Below are 19,338 nucleotides of genomic sequence, written 5' to 3'. Positions count from 1 at the left end.
CAGGCTCCAGACGCGCAGGCTCAGTAGGTGTGGCTCACGGGCCTAGTTGCTCCGTGGCATGTGGGATCCTCCCAGACCAGGGCTCGAACCCGTGTCCCCTGCATCGGCAGGCGGATTCTCAACCACTGCGCCACCAGGGAAGCCCTAGAATATACTTTTCAAAGCATTGCTGAGATGTGAAAAGTAAGGGAAATTGCCAAGAATTCCCTTCTCTGCATACACACACACATACACACACACATACACACACAGACACACACAGGCACACACACATACACAGACACACACACAGACACATACACACACACACACATACTCACACATACACACACAGACACACACACACAGACACACACAGACACACACACAGACACACACAGACACATACTCACACATACAGACACACACATACAGACACACACATACACACACAGACACACATACACACAGAGACACATACACACAGACACACACACATACACACACAGACACTTACACACACACAGACACACACACAGACACACACACATCTCACTGTGGTTAAGAATACCAAAGACATGGGGCTTCCCTGGTGGCGCAGTGGTTGAGAGTCTGCCTGTTGATGCAGGGGTCACGGGTTCGTGCCCCGGTCTGGGAGGATCCCACATGCCGCGGAGCGGCTAGGCCCGTGAGCCATGCCCGCTGAGCCTGCGTGTCCGGAGCCTGTGCTCCGCAACGGGAGAGGCCACAGCAGTGAGAGGCCCGCGTACCGCATAAAAAAAAAAAAAAAGAATACCAAAGACAAACAGTTTCTTTTTTTTCTTTTTTTACATCTTTATTGGGGTATAATTGCTTTACAATGGTGTGTTAGTTTCTGCTTTATAACAAAGTGAATCAGTTATACATATACATATGTTCCCATATCTCTTCCCTCTTGCGTCTCCCTCCCTCCCACCCTCCCTATCCCACCCCTCCAGGTGGTCACAAAGCACTGAGCTGATCTCCCTGTGCTATGCGGCTGCTTCCCACTAGCTATCTACCTTACGTTTGGTAGTGTATATATGTCCATGCCTCTCTCTCACTTTGTCACAGCTTACCCTTCCCCCTCCCCATATCCTCAAGTCCATTCTCTAGTAGGTCTGTGTCTTTATTCCCGTCTTACCCCTAGGTTCTTCATGACATTTTTTTTCTTAAATTCCATATATATGTGTTAGCATACGGTATTTGTCTTTCTCTTTCTGACTTACTTCACTCTGCATGACAGACTCTAGGTCTATTCACCTCATTACAAATAGCTCAATTTCGTTTCTTTTTATGGCTGAGTAATATTCCATTGTATATATGTGCCACATCTTCTTTATCCATTCATCCGATGATGGACACTTAGGTTGTTTCCATCTCTGGGCTATTGTAAATAGCGCTGCAATGAACATTTTGGTACATGACTCTTTTTTTTTTTTTTTCTTGGATTGAGTTTTAAATACTTCTTGATTATTTTTATTGTTTGGAATAACAGATGTTCACGCCTGTTAAAGGACCCCAAACTAGTGAATATAATTAGAAAAAATAGAAACTGAAAAATACTTGCCTACTCTTAAGAAGAAATGACATTTTAAGTTTATTCTATACTAAATAGCCAAGAAGAAATTTAAGAATTCTCCTTTGGAATTTTGGATGTAAGGATTTGTATCCATTCAGCCAATCTGTGTCTTTTGGTGGGAGCATTTAGTCCATTTACATTTAAGGTAATTATCGATATGTGTGTTCCTATTCCCATTTTCTTAATTGTTTTGGGTTTCGTTATTGTAGGTCCTTTCCTTCTTTTGTGTTTCTTGCCTAGAGAAGTTCCTTTAGCAGTTGTTGTAGAGCTGGTTTGGTGGTGCTGAACTCTCTCAGCTTTTGCTTGTCTGTAAAGGTTTTAATTTCTCCATCAAATCTGAATGAGATCCTTGCTGGGTAGAGTAATCTTGGTTGCAGGTTTTTCTCCTTCAACACTTTCAATATGTCCTGCCACTCCCTTCTGGCTTGCAGAGTTTCTGCTGAAAGATCAGCTGTTAACCTTATGGGGATTCCCTTGTGTGTTATTTGTTGTTTTTCCCTTGCTGCTTTTAATATGTTTTCTTTGTATTTAATTTTTGACAGTTTGATTAATATGTGTCTTGGCGTATTTCTCCTTGGATTTATCCTGTATGGGACTCTCTGTGCTTCCTGGACTTGATTAACTATTTCCTTTCCCATATTAGGGAAGTTTTCAACTATAATCTCTTCAAATATTTTCTCAGTCCCTTTCTTTTTCTCTTCTTCTTCTGGAACCCCTATAATTCGAATGTTGGTGCGTTTAATGTTGTCCCAGAGGTCTCTGAGACTGTCCTCAGTTCTTTTCATTCTTTTTTCTTTATTCTGCTCTGCAGTAGTTATTTCCACTATTTTATCTTCCAGGTCACTTATCCGTTCTTCTGCCTCAGTTATTCTGCTATTGATCCCATCTAGAGTACTTTTAATTTCATTTATTGTGTTGTTCATCGTTGCTTGTTTCATCTTTAGTTCTTCTAGGTCCTTGTTAACTGATTCTTGCAATTTGTCCATTCTATTGTCCATTCTATCTCCAAGATTTCGGATCAACCTTACTATCATTATTCTGAATTCTTTTTCAGGTAGACTGCCTATTTCCTCTTCATTTGTTAGGTCTGGTGGGTTTTTATCTTGCTCCTTCATCTGCTGTGTGTTTTTCTGTCTTTTCATTTTGCTTATCTTACTGTGTTTGGGGTCTCCTTTTTTGCAGGCTGAAGGTTCGTAGTTCCCATTTTTGGTGTCTGTCCCCAGTGGCTAAGGTTGGTTCAGTGGGTTGTGTAGGCTTCCTGGTGGAGGGTACTAGTGCCTGTGTTCTGGTGGATGAGGCTGGATCTTGTCTTTCTGGTGGGCAGGTCCACGTCTGGTGGTGTGTTTTGGGGTGTCTGTAGACTTATTATGATTTTGGGCAGCCTCTCTGCTAATGGGTGGGGTTGTGTTCCTGTCTTGCTAGTTGTTTGGCATAGGATGTCCAGCACTGTAGCTTGCTGGTCGTTGAGTGAAGCTGGGTGCTGGCGTTGAGATGGAGATCTCTCGGAGATTTTTGCTGTTTGATATTATGTGCAGCTGGGAGGCCTCTTGTGGACCAGTGTCCTGAAGTTGGCTCTCCCACCTCAGAGGCACAGCACTGACTCCTGGCTGCAGCACCAAGAGCCTTTCATCCACAGGGCTCCTTAATTTGGGATGATTCGTTGTCTATTCAGGTATTCCACAGATGCAGGGTATATCAAGTTGATTGTGGAGCTTTAATCCGCTGCTTCTGAGGCTGCTGGGAGAGATTTCCCTTTCTCTTCTTTGTTCTCACAGTTCCCAGGGGCTCAGCTTTGGATTTGGCCCCGCCTGTGCGTGTAGGTCGCCGGAGGGCGTCTGTTCTTTGCTCAGACAGGACGGGGTTAAAGGAGCCGCTGATTCGGAGGCTCTGGCTCACCCAGGCCGGGGGGTAGGGAGGGTCACGGAGTGCGGGGTGGGCCTGCAGCGGCAGAGGTCGGCGTGACGTTGCAGCCTGAGGCCGCCGTGCGTTCTCCGGGGGAGCCGTCCCTGGATCCCGGGACCCTGGCAGTGGCGGGCTGCACAGGCTCCCCGGAAGGGCGTGTGGCTAGTGACCTGTGTTCGCACACAGGCCTCCTGGCGGCGGCAGCAGCGGCCTTAGCGTCCCATGTCCGTCTCTGGGCTCCGCACTCTTAGCCGCGGCTCGCGCCCGTCCCTGGAGCTCTCTCAAGCAGCGTTCTTAATCCCCTCTCCTCGTGCACCAGGTAACAAAGAGGGACGTAAAAGTGTCTTGCCTCTTCGGCAGGTCCAGACCCCTCCCTGGACTCTCTCCCGGCCAGCCGCGGCGCACCAACGCCCTGCAGGCTGTGTTCACGCCGCCAACCCCAGTCCCCTCCCGGCGCTCCGACAAAAGCCAGAGCCTCAGCTCCCAGTCCCGCCCGCCCCGGCGGGCGAGCAGACAAGCCTCTCGGCTGGTGAGTGCCGGTCGGCCCGATCCTCTGCGCTGGAATCTGTCCGCTTTGCCCTCAGCACCCCTGTTGCTGTGCTCTCCTCCACGGCTCCCAAGCTCCCCCACTCCGCCTCCCGAAGTCTCCACCCGCGAAGGGGCTTCCTAGTGTGTGGACACTTTTCCTCCTTCACAGCTCTCTCCTGCTGGTGCAGGACCCGTCCCTATCCTTTTGTCTCTCTTTAGTTTTTTCTTTTGCCCTAGCCAGGTACGTGGGGGGTTCCTTGCCTTTTGGGAGGTCTGAGGTCTTCTGCCAGCGTTCAGTAGGTGCTCCGTAGGAGTTGTTCCACGCGTAGATGTATTTCTGGTGTATCTGTGGAGAGGAAGGTGATCTCCGCGTCTTACTCTTCCGCCATCTTCCCGGAAGTCCACAAACAGATCTTAAAGGTATCCAGAAAGAAGAAAAGTCAGGTCACCTATAAAAGAATAATAATTATCAATAGATTGAAAGTAGACTTCACAACAGCAGTAATGAAATCCAGAAGAGAGTTGAGTAATATCTTCAAAGTATCTTGAAAACATAACTATTAACGTAGACTTGTGTACATAAAAAATTATATTTTAATAAAAACATTTTCAGATGAAGAAAAACTGATGTTTTAAAACCAACACACTTTCACTAAAGCAACTTCTAAAGACATTCTTTAAGAAGAAGATACCTAATGTCAGAATCATCTGGATTCAATAAAAATGGTGAACAAATAACATGGTAAATATTTTGGTAAATCTAAAAAATATTGTCTGTATAAAAAAAAGTTTATAAAAATATCAAAATTGTGAGATTAAAAAAAAGAGCAGAATGTAAACTGGGAGAGGTAATGAGGTCTTCAACTGAAGAGAGAATTAAGATAGTGTTGAATTCTAGAAATGTAAAAGTATTCACCAAAAGAATAGAAATGGAGTTTATAAATTTCTGTACATGGAGAAAATGCAATAATTTTTTAAAAGAATGGATAATTCCATTCAAAACGGCGATTACAGAGAAAAAGGCAACATAGAAAAAAATAGACAACCAAAAACTAAAAAGCAAATGGTAAAAGCAAACTCAAATATATAAATGATCAAAATAAATATAAATAATGTTACTAGTTAAAAGAGAGTTTGGGACTAGATAAAGAAATAAAATCCAGCTCCATGCTATTTATAAGAAATGAACCTAAAATACAAGGATCCAGGAAAGATGAAGTTTTAAAAAAAAAAGGAAAAAAGATACATGAAGCCAATATTAGTCAGGAGAGAGCTGGGATGGATATATTAATATCAGACAAAATTAATTTTTAGGCAAAAACCACACTATTAGCATATAATTTACATTAGGAAGAAATACTGTAAAACACCTAGGATAAACCTAACAAAAGATGTGTAAGGTTTTTATGGAGAAAAATGATCAAACCTTATTGAAATCCATTAGAGAAGACCCAAATTAGAAGAAAGAAATACCATGAACATGGTTAGGAAGGCTTAATATCATCATGGTATGAATTCTCTCCAAATAGATTCATATGGTCAGAGAAATTCCAGGGTTTTACTTGAACTTGACAAGTTGATTCCAAGGTTTACTTGGAAAACCAAGGGGCTAAGATAGTCAAAGTACCTTGTAAGAAAAAGAAGCAAAAGGTGAGGGACTTGCTCTACCACGTATGACTTACTGTAAAGTCATGGATTGCATTGTAATGGCTTAGGTAAAGAAAATGACAGATGCAACTTAAGAGAGATTCTCCTTGATCTATGACAGAGGTGGTCTTGCAAATAACTGGAGAAAGTGAAGATTGTGTAATAAATGGTGCTGGGACAATTGCTTATCCATATGGAAAATGAATACATTGAATAAATAATTAAATTGATCCCATCCTCACATCATATACTAAAGACTTAAGAAAGACAGAATTTTGCATCTTTTTTTTTAAAAAATAGCTCATTTTCTAGAGAAGTTTTAGGTTCACAGCAAAATTGAGAGGAAGTTACAGAGATTTCCATATATCTCCTGCCCCAACTGCTGTATAGCCTCCCCTATTATCAACCTCTTCCCCCAGAGTGGTACATTCATTAGAATTGATGACCCTACATTGACACATAATTATCACCCAAAGTCCACAGTCTAACATTAGGGTTCCCTCTTGGTGTTTTACATTCTGTGGATTTGGACAAATGTGTAATGACATATAGCCACCATTATAGTACCATATCAAGTAGTTTCACTGACATAAAAATCCTCTGTGCCGCATCTAAAGATGAGTTGGCTATATCTATGCATGGTTTCTGGTCTCTATTCTATTCCATGTTTCATTTGTCTATTCCTTTGCTAATACCACATTGTCTTGATTACCGTAGCTTTACAGTTAAGTCTTTTTCTAAAAATAATTTTTATTCGGGTATAGTTGATTTACTTTACAGTAAGTCTTGAAGTCAGGTAGTGTCGGTCCTCCAACTTTGTTCTTCTTCAATATTCTGTTGGCTATTCTGGGGTTTTTTGTTTGTTTTGTTTTGTTTTCTTTGTTTTGTGTCTCCATATAAACTTTAGAATCAGTTTGTTGATATCCACAAAATAACTTGATGGGATTTTGATTGGGATTGCCCTGAATCTACAGGTCAAGTTGGGAAGAACTGACAATATTGAGTTTTCCTACCCATGAACATGAAATAGCTCTCCATTTTTTTACTTCTTCTTTAATATCTTTCATCAGAGTTTTGAAGTTTTTCTTGTACAGACTTTATACATATTTTGTTAGATTTATACCTAAGCATTTAATTTGGGAGGGGTCAAATGTAAATGGCATTGTGTTTTTAATTCCAAATTCCATTTGTTCATTGTTGGTATACAGGAAAGCAATTGACTGTGTCCTGCAACATTGTTATAGTTGCTTATTAGTTCCAGAAGTTTTTTTGTCAGTTCTTTGAGTTTTTCTACATAGATCATCATGTCATAGGTGAACAAAAAAAGTTTATTTCTTCTCAGTTGGTATCCCTTTTATTTCCTTTTCTAGTCTTAACCATTAGCTAGGACTTTCCATATTGTGTTGAAAAACAGTGGGGAGAGGGAACACATTTGCCTTGTTCTTGACTTTAGTGGAAAATTTCAAGCTTCTCACCATTAAGTGTGATGTGAGCTGTAAGTCTTTTGTAGATATTCTTTTTTTTTTTTTTTTTTTTTTTGTGGTACACGGGCCTCTCACTGCTGTGGCCTCTCCCGTTGCGGAGCACAGGCTCCGGACGCGCAGGCTCAGCGGCCATGGCTCACGGGCCCAGCCGCTCCACGGCATGTGTGATCTTCCCGGACCGGGGCACGAACCCGTGTCCCCTGCATCGGCAGGAGGACTCTCAACCACTGCGCCACCAGGGAAGCCCTTGTAGATGTTCTTTATCAAGTTGAAGATCTCCTCTATGCTTAGTTTACTGAGACTTTTTATCATGAATGAGCATTTGTATCTTTCAAAAGTTGTTGGAGACATCTTAATGCCCGTAATTAAATAAGACACAAAATCCATAAACAAGAAAGAAAAGATTGATAAATTCAACTAGATGAAAATAAATAACTTCTGTTCATCAAAAGACTCTCTACAGTGAAAAAGCAAGCATAATCTGAGAAGAAGATATTCACAGCATAAAACCTACCAAGCCTTGGCATCCGTAATATTTAAAGAGCTCAGGCTACTCCACATGAAAAAGACAAACAACTCAGTAGAAAAAAAAAGCCCAGGGCAAAAGATGCAAACAGGCCTTCACAGAAATTGAAACCCAAGTGGATGATAAACATCTAAAGAGGAGCTCCACCTCACTAATAAGTAAGGAAATGAAATATTAAAGCCTTGAGACAGGGTTTTCCACCTATTTGATTGGTAAAAAACAACATCGTAGACTATATGGTTCAACGGCAACTTTAACACACCGCTCATGGGAGTGTCAAGTTAAGCACTTTGTAAAAGAACTTGCTGTTACCTTGTAAAGTCAAACATTAGCCCACCCCAAACCCAGCAATTCCACTCTTGGAGAATCTTTTGCACACGTACACCAGGAGACACGTTGAAGGATGTTCAGAGCAGCCCTTTCTGCGACAGTGAATGACCCACAGACAGTGAAATCCTCACAGACAGAAGGGCTGGTAAATTGGAGCAGATTCAAACCATAGTGGAAACAACTGAGAGAGGCGGCCCTCACTCCACAATGTCACAAGACGTGGATTTTATGATTACACTTTTCATTTTTGTTTTTGTAATAAAGTTCTTTGTCTCCATATCAAAAGCTGTAGGTGTCCCTTATAGAGAATTAGGGAAATACGGGAAAAGTACGTGGCGGGCAGGCTTCTGAGATGTCTCCAATGATCCCCACCTCTGGTGTTCATGCCCTTGTGTAACTCCCTGCCCCTGAGTGTAGGAAGTCTCCCCAGAGACTTCCTTTCAACCAATGGAAAATGGCAAAAGTGATGGGCTGTTACAAAAGACCTCTTCCCCCACCTCTTTCTCTCTCCTCTCTCTCTCTCTCTCTCTCTCACCTTTGCTCACCTTGATGAAGCCAGCTGCCATGCTGTGAGCTATGGAGAGGCCCACATGGCAGGGAACTGGGGGAGGCTTCCTGCCAGCCACGTGAAGGGAACTGAGGCTCTCAGTCCACAAGCCCATGAGGAGCACAATTCTCCACATGACTGAGCTTGGACGCAGGGCTGCCCTGGTCAAGCCTCAACGTGACTTTAGTCCCGCTGACACCTTCATTGCAGCCTTTGAGCCCCCAGGGCAGAGGGCCCAACTAAGCCACACTGGATCCTGACCCACAGAAACTGTGAGATCATAAACGCTATTGTTTTGAGCCAGCATGTTTTGGGGCAACTTGTTACATGGTGATAGATAGCCAATACAGGATCAGTCCTTGACAAAGACACCATTCCACTTCTGCTAAACTCTAACAGCAGGTGTCCCTGTGTGCTCCCTGGTGCAGGCACTGGCTTTCCTACCTGCCCCCAACTGCTCCCAGCACAATAGTGGCCGGGTAGCAGGATGGCTGGGTCGTCGTCCCTGGGAGGCACTGACTGTCTGGGTCGGGGAGACAGCCAGGGTCAATGTGGAGGAAGTCTACAAACTATGCCTGCCACCACATTGAATAGCCCAGGGGCCAGTCTGTCTACACCAGCTGGCTATGGCACGTGCCTGTGGATGTGGTGTCTGCAGCCGGCTGGGGCTCTTTGTGATCAGACACTTGCCTGCAGACTAGCAGGGACGCAGGGGCTCAGCTGCCCATGGGAAACCTCTCCCAGGCCAGCCCGGGAACAGCAGGCAGCCTCAAAGGGCTGGAGAGTGGCGATGGGCTTGGGCCACTTCTGACAGGCTGTGTGACCTTGGCCTAGGCACTGACCCTCTCTGGTCTCAGTTTCTTTCTCTGTAAAATGGGAATAATGTTTACTCCGATGATGCTTTCTACGATGTTGTGCAGACTGAAGGGCCCATGTGTGGTGCTCGCCCCTCTTCAGTAGCTAGGTAATGATATCAGAAATGAAGGGACATGATGGTAACAGTAATAATAAGGAATGCGTGGCCCTTGCTGGAGGACAGTTCACGTCCAAGGGATGGTACAGCAGAACCAGTGCCCCTCTGCTCAAGTGCCTCAGTTGACCCTATACCTTCCTCGCCCTGGTTTCTCTGCCAAAGCCCGGAGGCTCCTTCTCTGCTCCATGCGCAGCTGTTTGCCTTTAGGCTCACAAAGCCGGGGTGGGAAGCCAGGCGTCCCCAGCCGCCCAGGTGCCGTGGCAGGAGGATGGGGATGGGAGAGGGACACGCCATGCGTCTGTTACAACAGGAGAACGAGCAAGCGGCTCAAAGAACAAGGGGGAGACAGAGACTTGGAGACAGAGACAGTGGGGGACAAAGCGGGACGCAGGACCTGCCTGCGGGGCGGTTCCCCTCGGCTCGCTCCGCCTGGCATGGCTTCCTCTCCAGAACCGAGAGGAGGCCGTGGACAGATGGGTCTGCCAGCTGCTGGGGCTCTACAGCCATCCCATCCTCTCTGCCAGATGCGAAGCCAAGGCTCAGAGAGGTGAGGCCCTGCTGGGAAGTGGCACCACCGGGATTTGATTTAGGATGTTTTCCAGACCCTCTCAGGTCCTAAACAAGGGACTTTCATAAACACACAAGGGTTTTTACTGTGTTGGGGGCTGGGGGACCCGTGTGTGCTATTATAAGATATCCCAGAGCTGAATCTTCTAGTCACTTCCAATAGCCTCCAGAGAGGCAGCACCAAGAACTTGAGCCCCAGACAAACGACATCATTCCTTCAGCTCCTGCGTCTAACATTTCCTTACAACGACCCCCAGATGGGCAGCGGCGTCTGCAACACTCTCACGTTCAACAACACATGCAATCCTTACGGAAAAGGGGGACCACTCTGCCAGACTCTCGGCATGCGTTGTATAATGTAATCCTCACTGCAACTCAGCAGGGTGGGTGTTAATGTCCCCATTTTACAGATGAGTAAACTGAGGCTCAGAGACACTAACAATCTTGCCCTGCTCCCCACTGTCACACTGAGTGGTTTCCTGTTGAGAAGGAGGCGCCAGAGGAAAAGGAGTACCCCAGTGATTGCAGCTCCAGAATGCCCACGGTCCTCCGTGGTTGCCACCTCCTGGAACGCACCCCCCACCCTTTCTGGATCTCTCAAGCCCTCTGGAAGCTCTGGAAGCTCTACCAGCCAGGCAGCAGTGCCTAGCAAGGCCAGACCCACAGCACTGGGAGGCAGCGTGTGCTGGGGAAGCAGGGGGAGTTTGGGGGTCAGAATGTCCTGGGTTCAAATCTCCTGGCTTGGACACCTTTAATTTGGGTGACCTTGGGTAGGTGTTTTCACTTCTTGAGGCCTCAGTTTACTCCTCTCTAAAATGGGCATGCCGATAGTGTTTACCTTGCAGAACTTCTGTGAGGATTAGAAACCAGGAACAGAAGGGCCTGGCACGTGGTAGCTGGAGTCATGATCCCTCCCTGACTCCAGCTGCAAGCATCACAGAAAGCCCTCGACAGGTTTCAGTATTCATCTCAGGTCAGCGGAATTTTGTTTGAATATAATCAGTGTATTTCCCATTGCAGACAAAGTACCTTCCAAACTCAGAATGAAAATCGTAAGCAGAGCTTGTCAGAGCAGCTCTGGAAAGGCACCCATAGCCTGTGGTCTGTTCCTCTACAACCTTGTCTTTCTAAGCCCTGGGACCTCTGAGCCCAGCTGCAGGGACACAGCTTGAGCAAAGGTACGGAAGCTTGTACTGGGAGGGGGTCAAGGAGGCAGTGCTGGGATGGGGGGGTTGCCAAGCCCATCTGTGCTTTTGGAAGGAAATTCAGGCCGAGTGAGGGTGGTGGCTGCTTAGGACGTGGTGCTGGCAAGGAGCTGCTGTGAAGGGCAGGCAAGAAGTGACAGGAAGGGCTGGTCCAGGGCTGGAGCGGCAGAGAGGAGGGTCCCAGAGCCAGGCTGCCTGGGTTTCGATCCTGGCTCCCTTACTAACTAGCTGTGTGGCTTCAGTGGGTTACTCAACTTCTCAGAGCCTCAGCTTTCCCTTCTGCAAAATGGGAATTACAGCACTGCCTACCTCACAAGGGGGCTGAGTGAGTTGTGTGCACCAAGCGTGATGTGAATATCAGCCGTTATTGTGTGAGAAACCACACATCACAAGGGCGCTTGAATACAGGGTTCAATGCCTCCCTGATGGAAGGGCTGTCTCCTGGGAGTCGGGTGGCCTCCGGTGACCGTCAGCCTCTTCTTCCTCTACTCCTCACCCTCTCAGTCTCTGCTGTTCTCCTACTGCTGGCTGGGGGCTGGGAGCGAGCGGCACTTCCAAGGAAATGTGCCAGACACTCCTGTGGGCACCGTTCTAGGACCACAGATGCTCAGCCTGGAGCATCTGTTCAGATGGAGGAAGCCAGGGGCTGCCACTACTATTACTGACAACAGCAGTGACCCCAACCACGCCCACCAAGAGCGTTCCTAGACCATCTTGTTTAGCCAGAGCCTGGCACAGGGCTTGGACATAATAGGTATTCAATCGGTATTTGTTGAATGAATGAATTAAGGGATGAACAAATGAACAACTACCAGGGGTAGGCCCAGCACTGTGCTAAGTACTTAACAAACATTTTTATGGTTTTCACATTTAATCCCTACAAGAACCCTACGAAGTGGGTATAATCCCCATTTCACAGATGAGGAAACTGAGGCTCAGTTGCCCAAGGCAGCCCAGCTAGCCAATAGCAGGGCCTGGTCTCCTCCTCGGCCTCTCCATGCCACAGCCTGTCTCATCACACCCACGCTATTACCCACCCACGGAGGGAGGCTTGGCCGAGAGGTGTAGGGCAACAAACTGCAGGGGGATCCAGGTCCGGGCTATGAAGTCCAGGGTCCAGCCTTGCTTCCAGGGCACACTTGCTGTGTGACCTTAGGTAAGTCACAGACCCTCTCTGAGCTCCCATTGCCTCAATGGTGAAAGGATATGGTCCTGTTTGCCCTATAATAATGCATTTGTGTTGGGCGTCCCTGGTGGCGCAGTGGTTGAGAATCTGCCTGCTAATGCAGGGGACATGGGTTTGAGCCCTGGTCTGGGAGGATCCCACATGCCGTGGAACAGCTAGGCCCGTGTGCCACAACTACTGAGCCTGCGCGTCTGGAGCCTGTGCTCCGCAACAAGAGAGGCCGCGATAGTGAGAGGCCCGCGCACAGCGATGACGAGTGGCCCCCGCTTGCCACAACTGGAGAAAGCCCTCGCACAGAAACAAAGACACAACACAGCAAAAATAAATTAATTAATTAATAAACTCCTATCCCCAACATCTTCTTTAAAAAAATAAAATAAAATAAAAATAATGCATTTGTGATGAGGCCCTGGGGAAGACCCACTTGTTCATGGCAATGAACTCACTGCCTTGAGTCCACACACATCCCAGGGCCACTCAGGTCTAAGCTCTCTAGCTTCTCCCCTGCCGATGGCTGCAGAGGCTGGAGCCTGAAGCTTGAGGCAAACACACGTCTTGTGTCAGCAGAACCTGCTCATCTAGCATCACCAGACCTGCCCCCAACCCCAGAATGTCCCCTGCTCACCCGTAGACATCCAGCTGCGTCTCGGTGCCCAGCACACACACGGCATAGGTGGGCTGCTCTGGGGCCACTGGATCACTGTCCCCTGGGCCATCATCTGGCCAGCTCGTCCCTCCGGCTGTAGAAAGCCCCAGGGCTGGTTCGTTCACAGCACCCAGTGCCCAGCAGAGGCCATGAGTCAGCACCTGTGGTTTGTGGCCCAGCCCCTCCCCACTCAGGTCCCTGGCATGTCTTCTCAGCCCCTCCTCTGCCCTGGAGCTTCCCCCTCAGACCGGGACCCTGTTTGGTGTTGATGCCAGAATCAGTGGCAGCCTGGATCGTTAGTTTCCTGGGAAGAGCCGAGGGATCAGGGGGTAGGGGTGCAATTCTGAGGCCTCATGCCCACTGCCCCATCCCTGCCTGGGACCGTGAACTCCTGGATTCATCCAACCTTGCTTCACTGTGCCAAACAGGGTATCAGAGAGGAGAAGGCAAGAAAAGTGGGGAGGCTGGGAGATTTTAGGCACAAGGTCACAGACCGGGCTACACATTCAAAGACCGATCTGGCTTGGGCCAGGTCTCGCCGGGCTGGGTCACCCACGTGACATCCCACCCTTCTGTATTTTCTGTGTCCCGGGCACCTTTCTCTGGCCATCTTGTGGAATAACTCACGAAGGCAAGCCTGTGAGGTAGGTACTATTATAATTCCCTCAGTTCATTCTCTCAGCATCTCTCTGAGGTCAGTACAATTATTATCCCCAATTTCCAGAAGAAGAAACTGAGAGAGGTTACACAGTGGTAGAGCCAGGATTTGAACCAGAGGCATCCTGCTCTTGGGGGTATGAGATGTATCAGCTGCCTGTCCACGTGACACGAGCTTTTCAGACTTCAACACACCTACTTCTTATGGCAGTGCAAGGTCTGTATGGGCTTGTTATTACTACCCATTTTACAGAAGGGAAAACAGAGGCACAGAGAAGAAAGGTGATGGGCCCAAGGCACCATAGCTAGTATGTGGCAGAGCTTGAAGCCAGAGTTCCCTGCACACATGGGAACGCTCACTCAGCCGCAGAGCCGTGGGTGTGGGCCACTGGTGCTAGGCTCTGCCTGCTTGTCGGGTGATGGGTGAGGGGTTGGAGGGACAAGTCCCAGAGGGGACACCCAGAGGAGGCGCGCACAGGGATCTGGAGTGAACAGAGTGTGTCTTGGGGGTTGGAGATTGCGTGTGTGTTTTTTGTTTTCTCCGGCTTTGAAACAAGGCATTTGCCTCATTAATTAAGAGCCGGGCTGTGGGATTAGACAGGCCTGAGTTCCAATCCTGCTTCATACCAACGTCCCCATGAAGTGGGTCCTATCACAATGCCCACATTATAGTGAGACCACCGAGGCTTCAAAACATGAATTGGGGGTGGGGAGACACAATTCAGTCCATAGCACTGCTGGGCGTGAAGGCTGTTTACAGATCTTCTGTATCATAAACCACTCTGTGATGCATTCGGTGTGCCCGTGTCTGTGGTTATTGGCAGGGACTTTGTGGCTTTACCTTTGTCTCTCTTTTTTCTCTTGCAGAGCATTTGGTTCTTTTCCTGAAATTTGCCACAGCTTGTCATCGTGTGTGTGTGTGTGTGTGTGTGTTTAAGTGTCTGTGCCCCAACTAGGCATGAGAGCAGGGCCTTTGTCAGTCTCAGCTGCACACTCAGTGCCTAGAACAGCTCCTGACTTGTAGTAGGTGCTCACTAAACCCTTGTGGCTGAAGACCATGGTGTTCTCCAGCACCCAGCACCCAGCCCAGCACTTGACCCACGGTGGTACCCCTGAGGGCAGTTTCCTGTGAGGATCCCTGAGAACCTGGCCTGGCCCTGGCCTGGCCGTTACCCTCACAGAAGACATTACCCTTTCAGAGCCTGAAGGGGGCTTTGGGGTTTGGGAAGCAAATCCTTTTGCACATGAGGGTATCTGGCTCAGAATCCAGGCCAGAAACCCCAGAGGAAGGGGCCCTCTCTTTCTGCTGAAAGGCAGAAACGCCAGCCCAGCTGCTCGCCAGGAGGAAGCCAGGTTGTGCTGAGGGTTGCCTGATGCTCTCTGGGCGTTTGGGGCCAGGTCACTGGGCACCTGAACTGATGCCCCAGTGACCAGCCTGGCTATCCTCCTCCAGGTGAATGTGATGACATCATTCTGGGCAAAGGAACTGGCATCAGGGATCGTTCCCAGAGGCTGCAGGACTGAGTATGCTGCAAAGTTGTGCTTGGAGGAGATGGCCGGGCCATTCTTTGAGTGTTCTTCATTCATAGATAACGCTCAGATTCATTTATTTAGCTCTTCACCCAACAAATATTCATCCAATGCCTCTCAAGTCCATGGCTCTCTCTTAGAGGCTAATTAGGCTTTGTCTAAAACAGATTTACAAGGACTAAGGTGATAACACAGACTCCCATCTATTAGACACCCACCACGTGCCACACTTGCCAGCAGGTCCTTGGGCTCTATTCTTTCTTTCTTTCTTTTTTAATATTTATTTACTTATTTATGTGGTTGCACCAGGTCTTTTTTTTTTAAACCGTTTTTATTGCATACATTTGTATACTATATTTTTAAAATAAATTTATTTATTTATGGCTGCATTGGGTCTTCATTGCTGCATGTGGGCTTTCTCTAGTTGCAGTGAGAGGGGGCTACTCTTCATTGAAGTGCGTAGGCTTCTCATTGTGGCGGCTTCTCTTGTTGTGGAGCACGGGCTCTAGGCACGCAGGCTTCAGTAGTTGTGGCACGCGGGCTCAGTAGTTGTGGCGCACGGGTTTAGTTGCTTCGCGGCATGTGGGATCTTCCTGGACCAGGGATTGAAACTGTGTCCCCTGCATTGGCAGGAAGATTCTTTTTTTTTTTTTTTTCTGCATTGATTTTTTTTTTAACATCTTTATTGGGGTATAATTGCTTTACAATGGTGTGTTAGTTTCTGCTTCATAACAAAGTGAATCAGTTATACATATACATATGTTCCCATATCTCTTCCCTCTTGCGTCTCCCTCCCTCCCACCCTCCCTATCCCACCCCTCCAGGCGGTCACAAAGCACCGAGCTGACATCCCTGTGCCATGCAGCTGCTTCCCACTGGCTATCTACCTTACGTTTGTTAGTGTATATATATCCATGCCTCTCTCGCCCTGTCACAGCTCACCCTTCCCCCTGGCAGGAAGATTCTTAACCACTGTGCCACCAGGGAAGTGCCTGCACCAGGCCTTAGTTGTGGCATGTGAACTTTTAGTTGTGGCGTGCATGTGGGATCTAGTTGCCTGATCAGGGATCAAACCCAGTGCCCCTGCATTGGGAGCATGGAGTCTTAACCACTGCACCATCAGGAAGTCCCTGGGCTGTATTACTTCTAATTCTCACCATAAACCAGTGGGCGGACTTATAGTCTCATTTCTGCAGAGGCAGGAAGCACCGTGCTCAAGGCCACATGGCTTCTAAGTGGCTTTCAAACCCAGGTTTGTCTAACTTGCTCTGCTTTCTGGTGTGGCCCTTACCTGTGCCAGGCTGCTGACTTGCATCATCTCTAATCCTCACAGCAAAATTTGTCTGAATTATACTCTCCCCATTTTCCAGATGAGGAAACTGAGTCTTGCAGGGGTTAGGTAACTTGCCCACGGTTGCACAGACAGGAAGTGGTGACATTTGGATTGAACTTTACCCCTTGTCCCACTCCATGCAATGTGCAGCTGCCTCCTGGTCGGGCCCCTTGGCCAATGAGCTCTGAAGTCCCTTTGAGCACAAAGAACCCCAGCCTCTCCATAACTTCAAGTAGAAAATTGGGAGTGTATCTAGATCATCCAGACTGGCCAAAATTGGCAAGTCTCCCCTTCTTACTAAGGTGTTCATCTAAGAGCCCTGTGTCTGCACTTTCTTCTCTTTCTGTTCCCACAGCCCTGCCCTGCCCCGAGCACCTCTCCCTGCTCTCCTTCATATAACCCATCCAGGCTCTGGAAGGATTTGGGCACACAAGAGCAACATCTGACTCTAAGATGTGCCAGGCCCTGCCCTGCACTGTTTTTACTGCACCCACTCATGTGAACCCCACAACAACGTGACAAAGGGAAGACCTGTTAGTCATTGACAGTGAGCATTACTTCAGGGGCAGAGACGGGAGGTGGACTACAGTTCTGTCTGCATTGAAAGCCTGTGACCTTCCACTACGCCATCTTTGAGAAGGGGAAGGGGACCTAGCGAGAGGAAGGTCAATGCCCCTGCATTCCTTTTCTGGAGCTGGCTCCTACCCTATCTTTGACCCCAGGTGCCCACTTTCCTTTTCTAGCATCCAGGATTTCTCCTGGGGAAAATGACCATGAGAATGTCAGCACCACAAAAGCAGAAACTTTCCTTTGTTCATTGCCATACCCTTAGTGCTTAGAATAGTGTCTGGCTCAGAGTAGGTGTACAAGAAATATTGTATTTTATTAAATAGAAAACACCATTTATTTTAAGATACATCCTTGCTCTATCACAATTTGTTGAAAAGACTATCCTTCCTCCATTGAATTGCTTTTGCAATTTTGTCAGAGAATCAGTTGGCCATACTTGTGTGGGTTGTTTCTGTGTCCTCTATTTCATTTACTTGATCTATGTGTCTATCCACCAACCAAACACAGTTTTGACTACTAAAGCTGTATCTTGAAATTGGGTAGACTAATTGCTCTCACTTTATTCTTCTTTTTCAAAAATGTTTTAGCTATTATAGTTCCTTCATAATTTCATATAGTTTTAGAGTAATATTACCTATATCTACAAAAAATCTTTCTGGGATTCTGATAGTAATTGCATTAAATTTCTATATCAGTTTGGGGAGGATTGACATTTTACTATGTTGAGTTTTCCAATCCATGAACATGGTATGGCTCTCCATTTATTTAGATCTTCTTTCATCAGCCTTTTGTAGCTTTTAGCATACAAGTCTTGTACATTTACACCTAAGTATTTCATTTTCGGGGAACGATTGTAAATGGTATTGTAGTCTTAATTTTGTCCACCTGTTCATTGCTAGTATATCAAAATTCAATTGATTTTTAGGTATTAATCTTGTATCCCATGACTTTGCTAAACTCATTTATTAGTTCTGAGAGTTTTTCAGTAGATTCCTTGGGATTTTCTATGTAAATAATCATGTCTTCTGCAAATAGAGGCAGTTTTATTTCTTCCTTCCTCATTTGTATGTCTTTTATTTCTTTTCTTGGTTTATCACACTTGCTAGAACTTTCAGTACTAAGTTGAATAACAGTGGCAAGAACGGTCATCTTGTTTCATTCTCAGTCTTGTGAGGAAAGTGTTCAGGCTTTCACCATTAGGTATGTTGTTAACTGTAGATTTTTTGTATATGCCCTTCATCAGGTGAGGAAGTTCCTCTCTATTCCTAATCTGCAAAGAGTTTTAATCATGAATGACTATTGGATTTTTCAAATGCTCTTTCTTCATCCATTGATATGATTTTTCTTCTTTAGCCTATTAAAATGGTGGGTTACACTACTTATTGTCGAACAGAACACCAGACACCAGCAACCAATGCTGGGAGAAGACTCCAACTACTTGGAGGATAGCAAGATCATCACAATGCCAGGCACCAGGAAGAGAAGTCCAAACACTTCTGTCCACTGCACCTTGGTATCAAAGTTGCCATGGAAACACAACCGAGTCAAGCACTGGATGGAAATGCTTTTACTCACATAGAGAAGAGAGAGCGGGATCGGCTGCAATAGTGTTCATCAGTCCCTCATGGTTAGCAGGTGCCCCCGGCAGCCATGGCAGGGCAACTGGCCTGAGTGCACCCCTCTTGTGCCTCAGGAGAAGAACACCTCCCCCTCCCTCAAGAAGTCTGAAATACTGAAAGCTGAGGGTGCACCTCAGAGCCGTTGGGTACACGTTTTAACAGAATGCTCATTGAGCCTAAAATAGGGGAAATATTCCTGAGCAAGGTGACAAGCCTGGCACAGGCTCTGTGCGCTCATTATCTCTTAGTAAGGACGTATTCCAGGCCCAGCGCCTCTTCTTACGTGGTCTAGGGGGAGCCTAAAGACTGTGCACATGAGGCTGCCTGTACCAACAGTCTCGGATGTTATAACAGCCTTGCATCCTTGAAATAAACCTCACTTGGTCATAATATGTAATTCTTTTTATATATTGCTGAATTCTATTTGCTAATATTTTGTTAAGAATTTATGTCTATATTTACAAGTGATATTGGTCTGTAGTTTGGGATTCTTTTGTATTGTTTTTTGT

General features: G+C 46.8%; 1 protein-coding gene across 1 annotated transcript in view; it reads right to left on the bottom strand.

The window, feature by feature from the left end:
- Window positions 1–13,193, bottom strand: part of PADI4 (peptidyl arginine deiminase 4) — a gene marked incomplete at both ends in the record, with an annotated part of 34,481 nt that extends 21,288 nt beyond the window's left edge. Inside the window, 2 exon segments of the mRNA XM_079946126.1 lie at window positions 13,100–13,169; window positions 13,172–13,193. Of these exon segments, the coding sequence (XP_079802252.1) occupies window positions 13,100–13,169; window positions 13,172–13,193 (92 nt within the window).
- Window positions 13,194–19,338: the final 6,145 nt, after the last annotated feature.

This window comes from Stenella coeruleoalba, assembly GCF_951394435.1.
Source record: "Stenella coeruleoalba genome assembly, chromosome: 1".
Taxonomy (NCBI): Eukaryota; Metazoa; Chordata; class Mammalia; order Artiodactyla; family Delphinidae; genus Stenella; species Stenella coeruleoalba.
The sequence above is the reverse complement of the archived record's forward strand: the minus strand, read 5'-3'. Positions and strand labels throughout refer to the sequence as shown.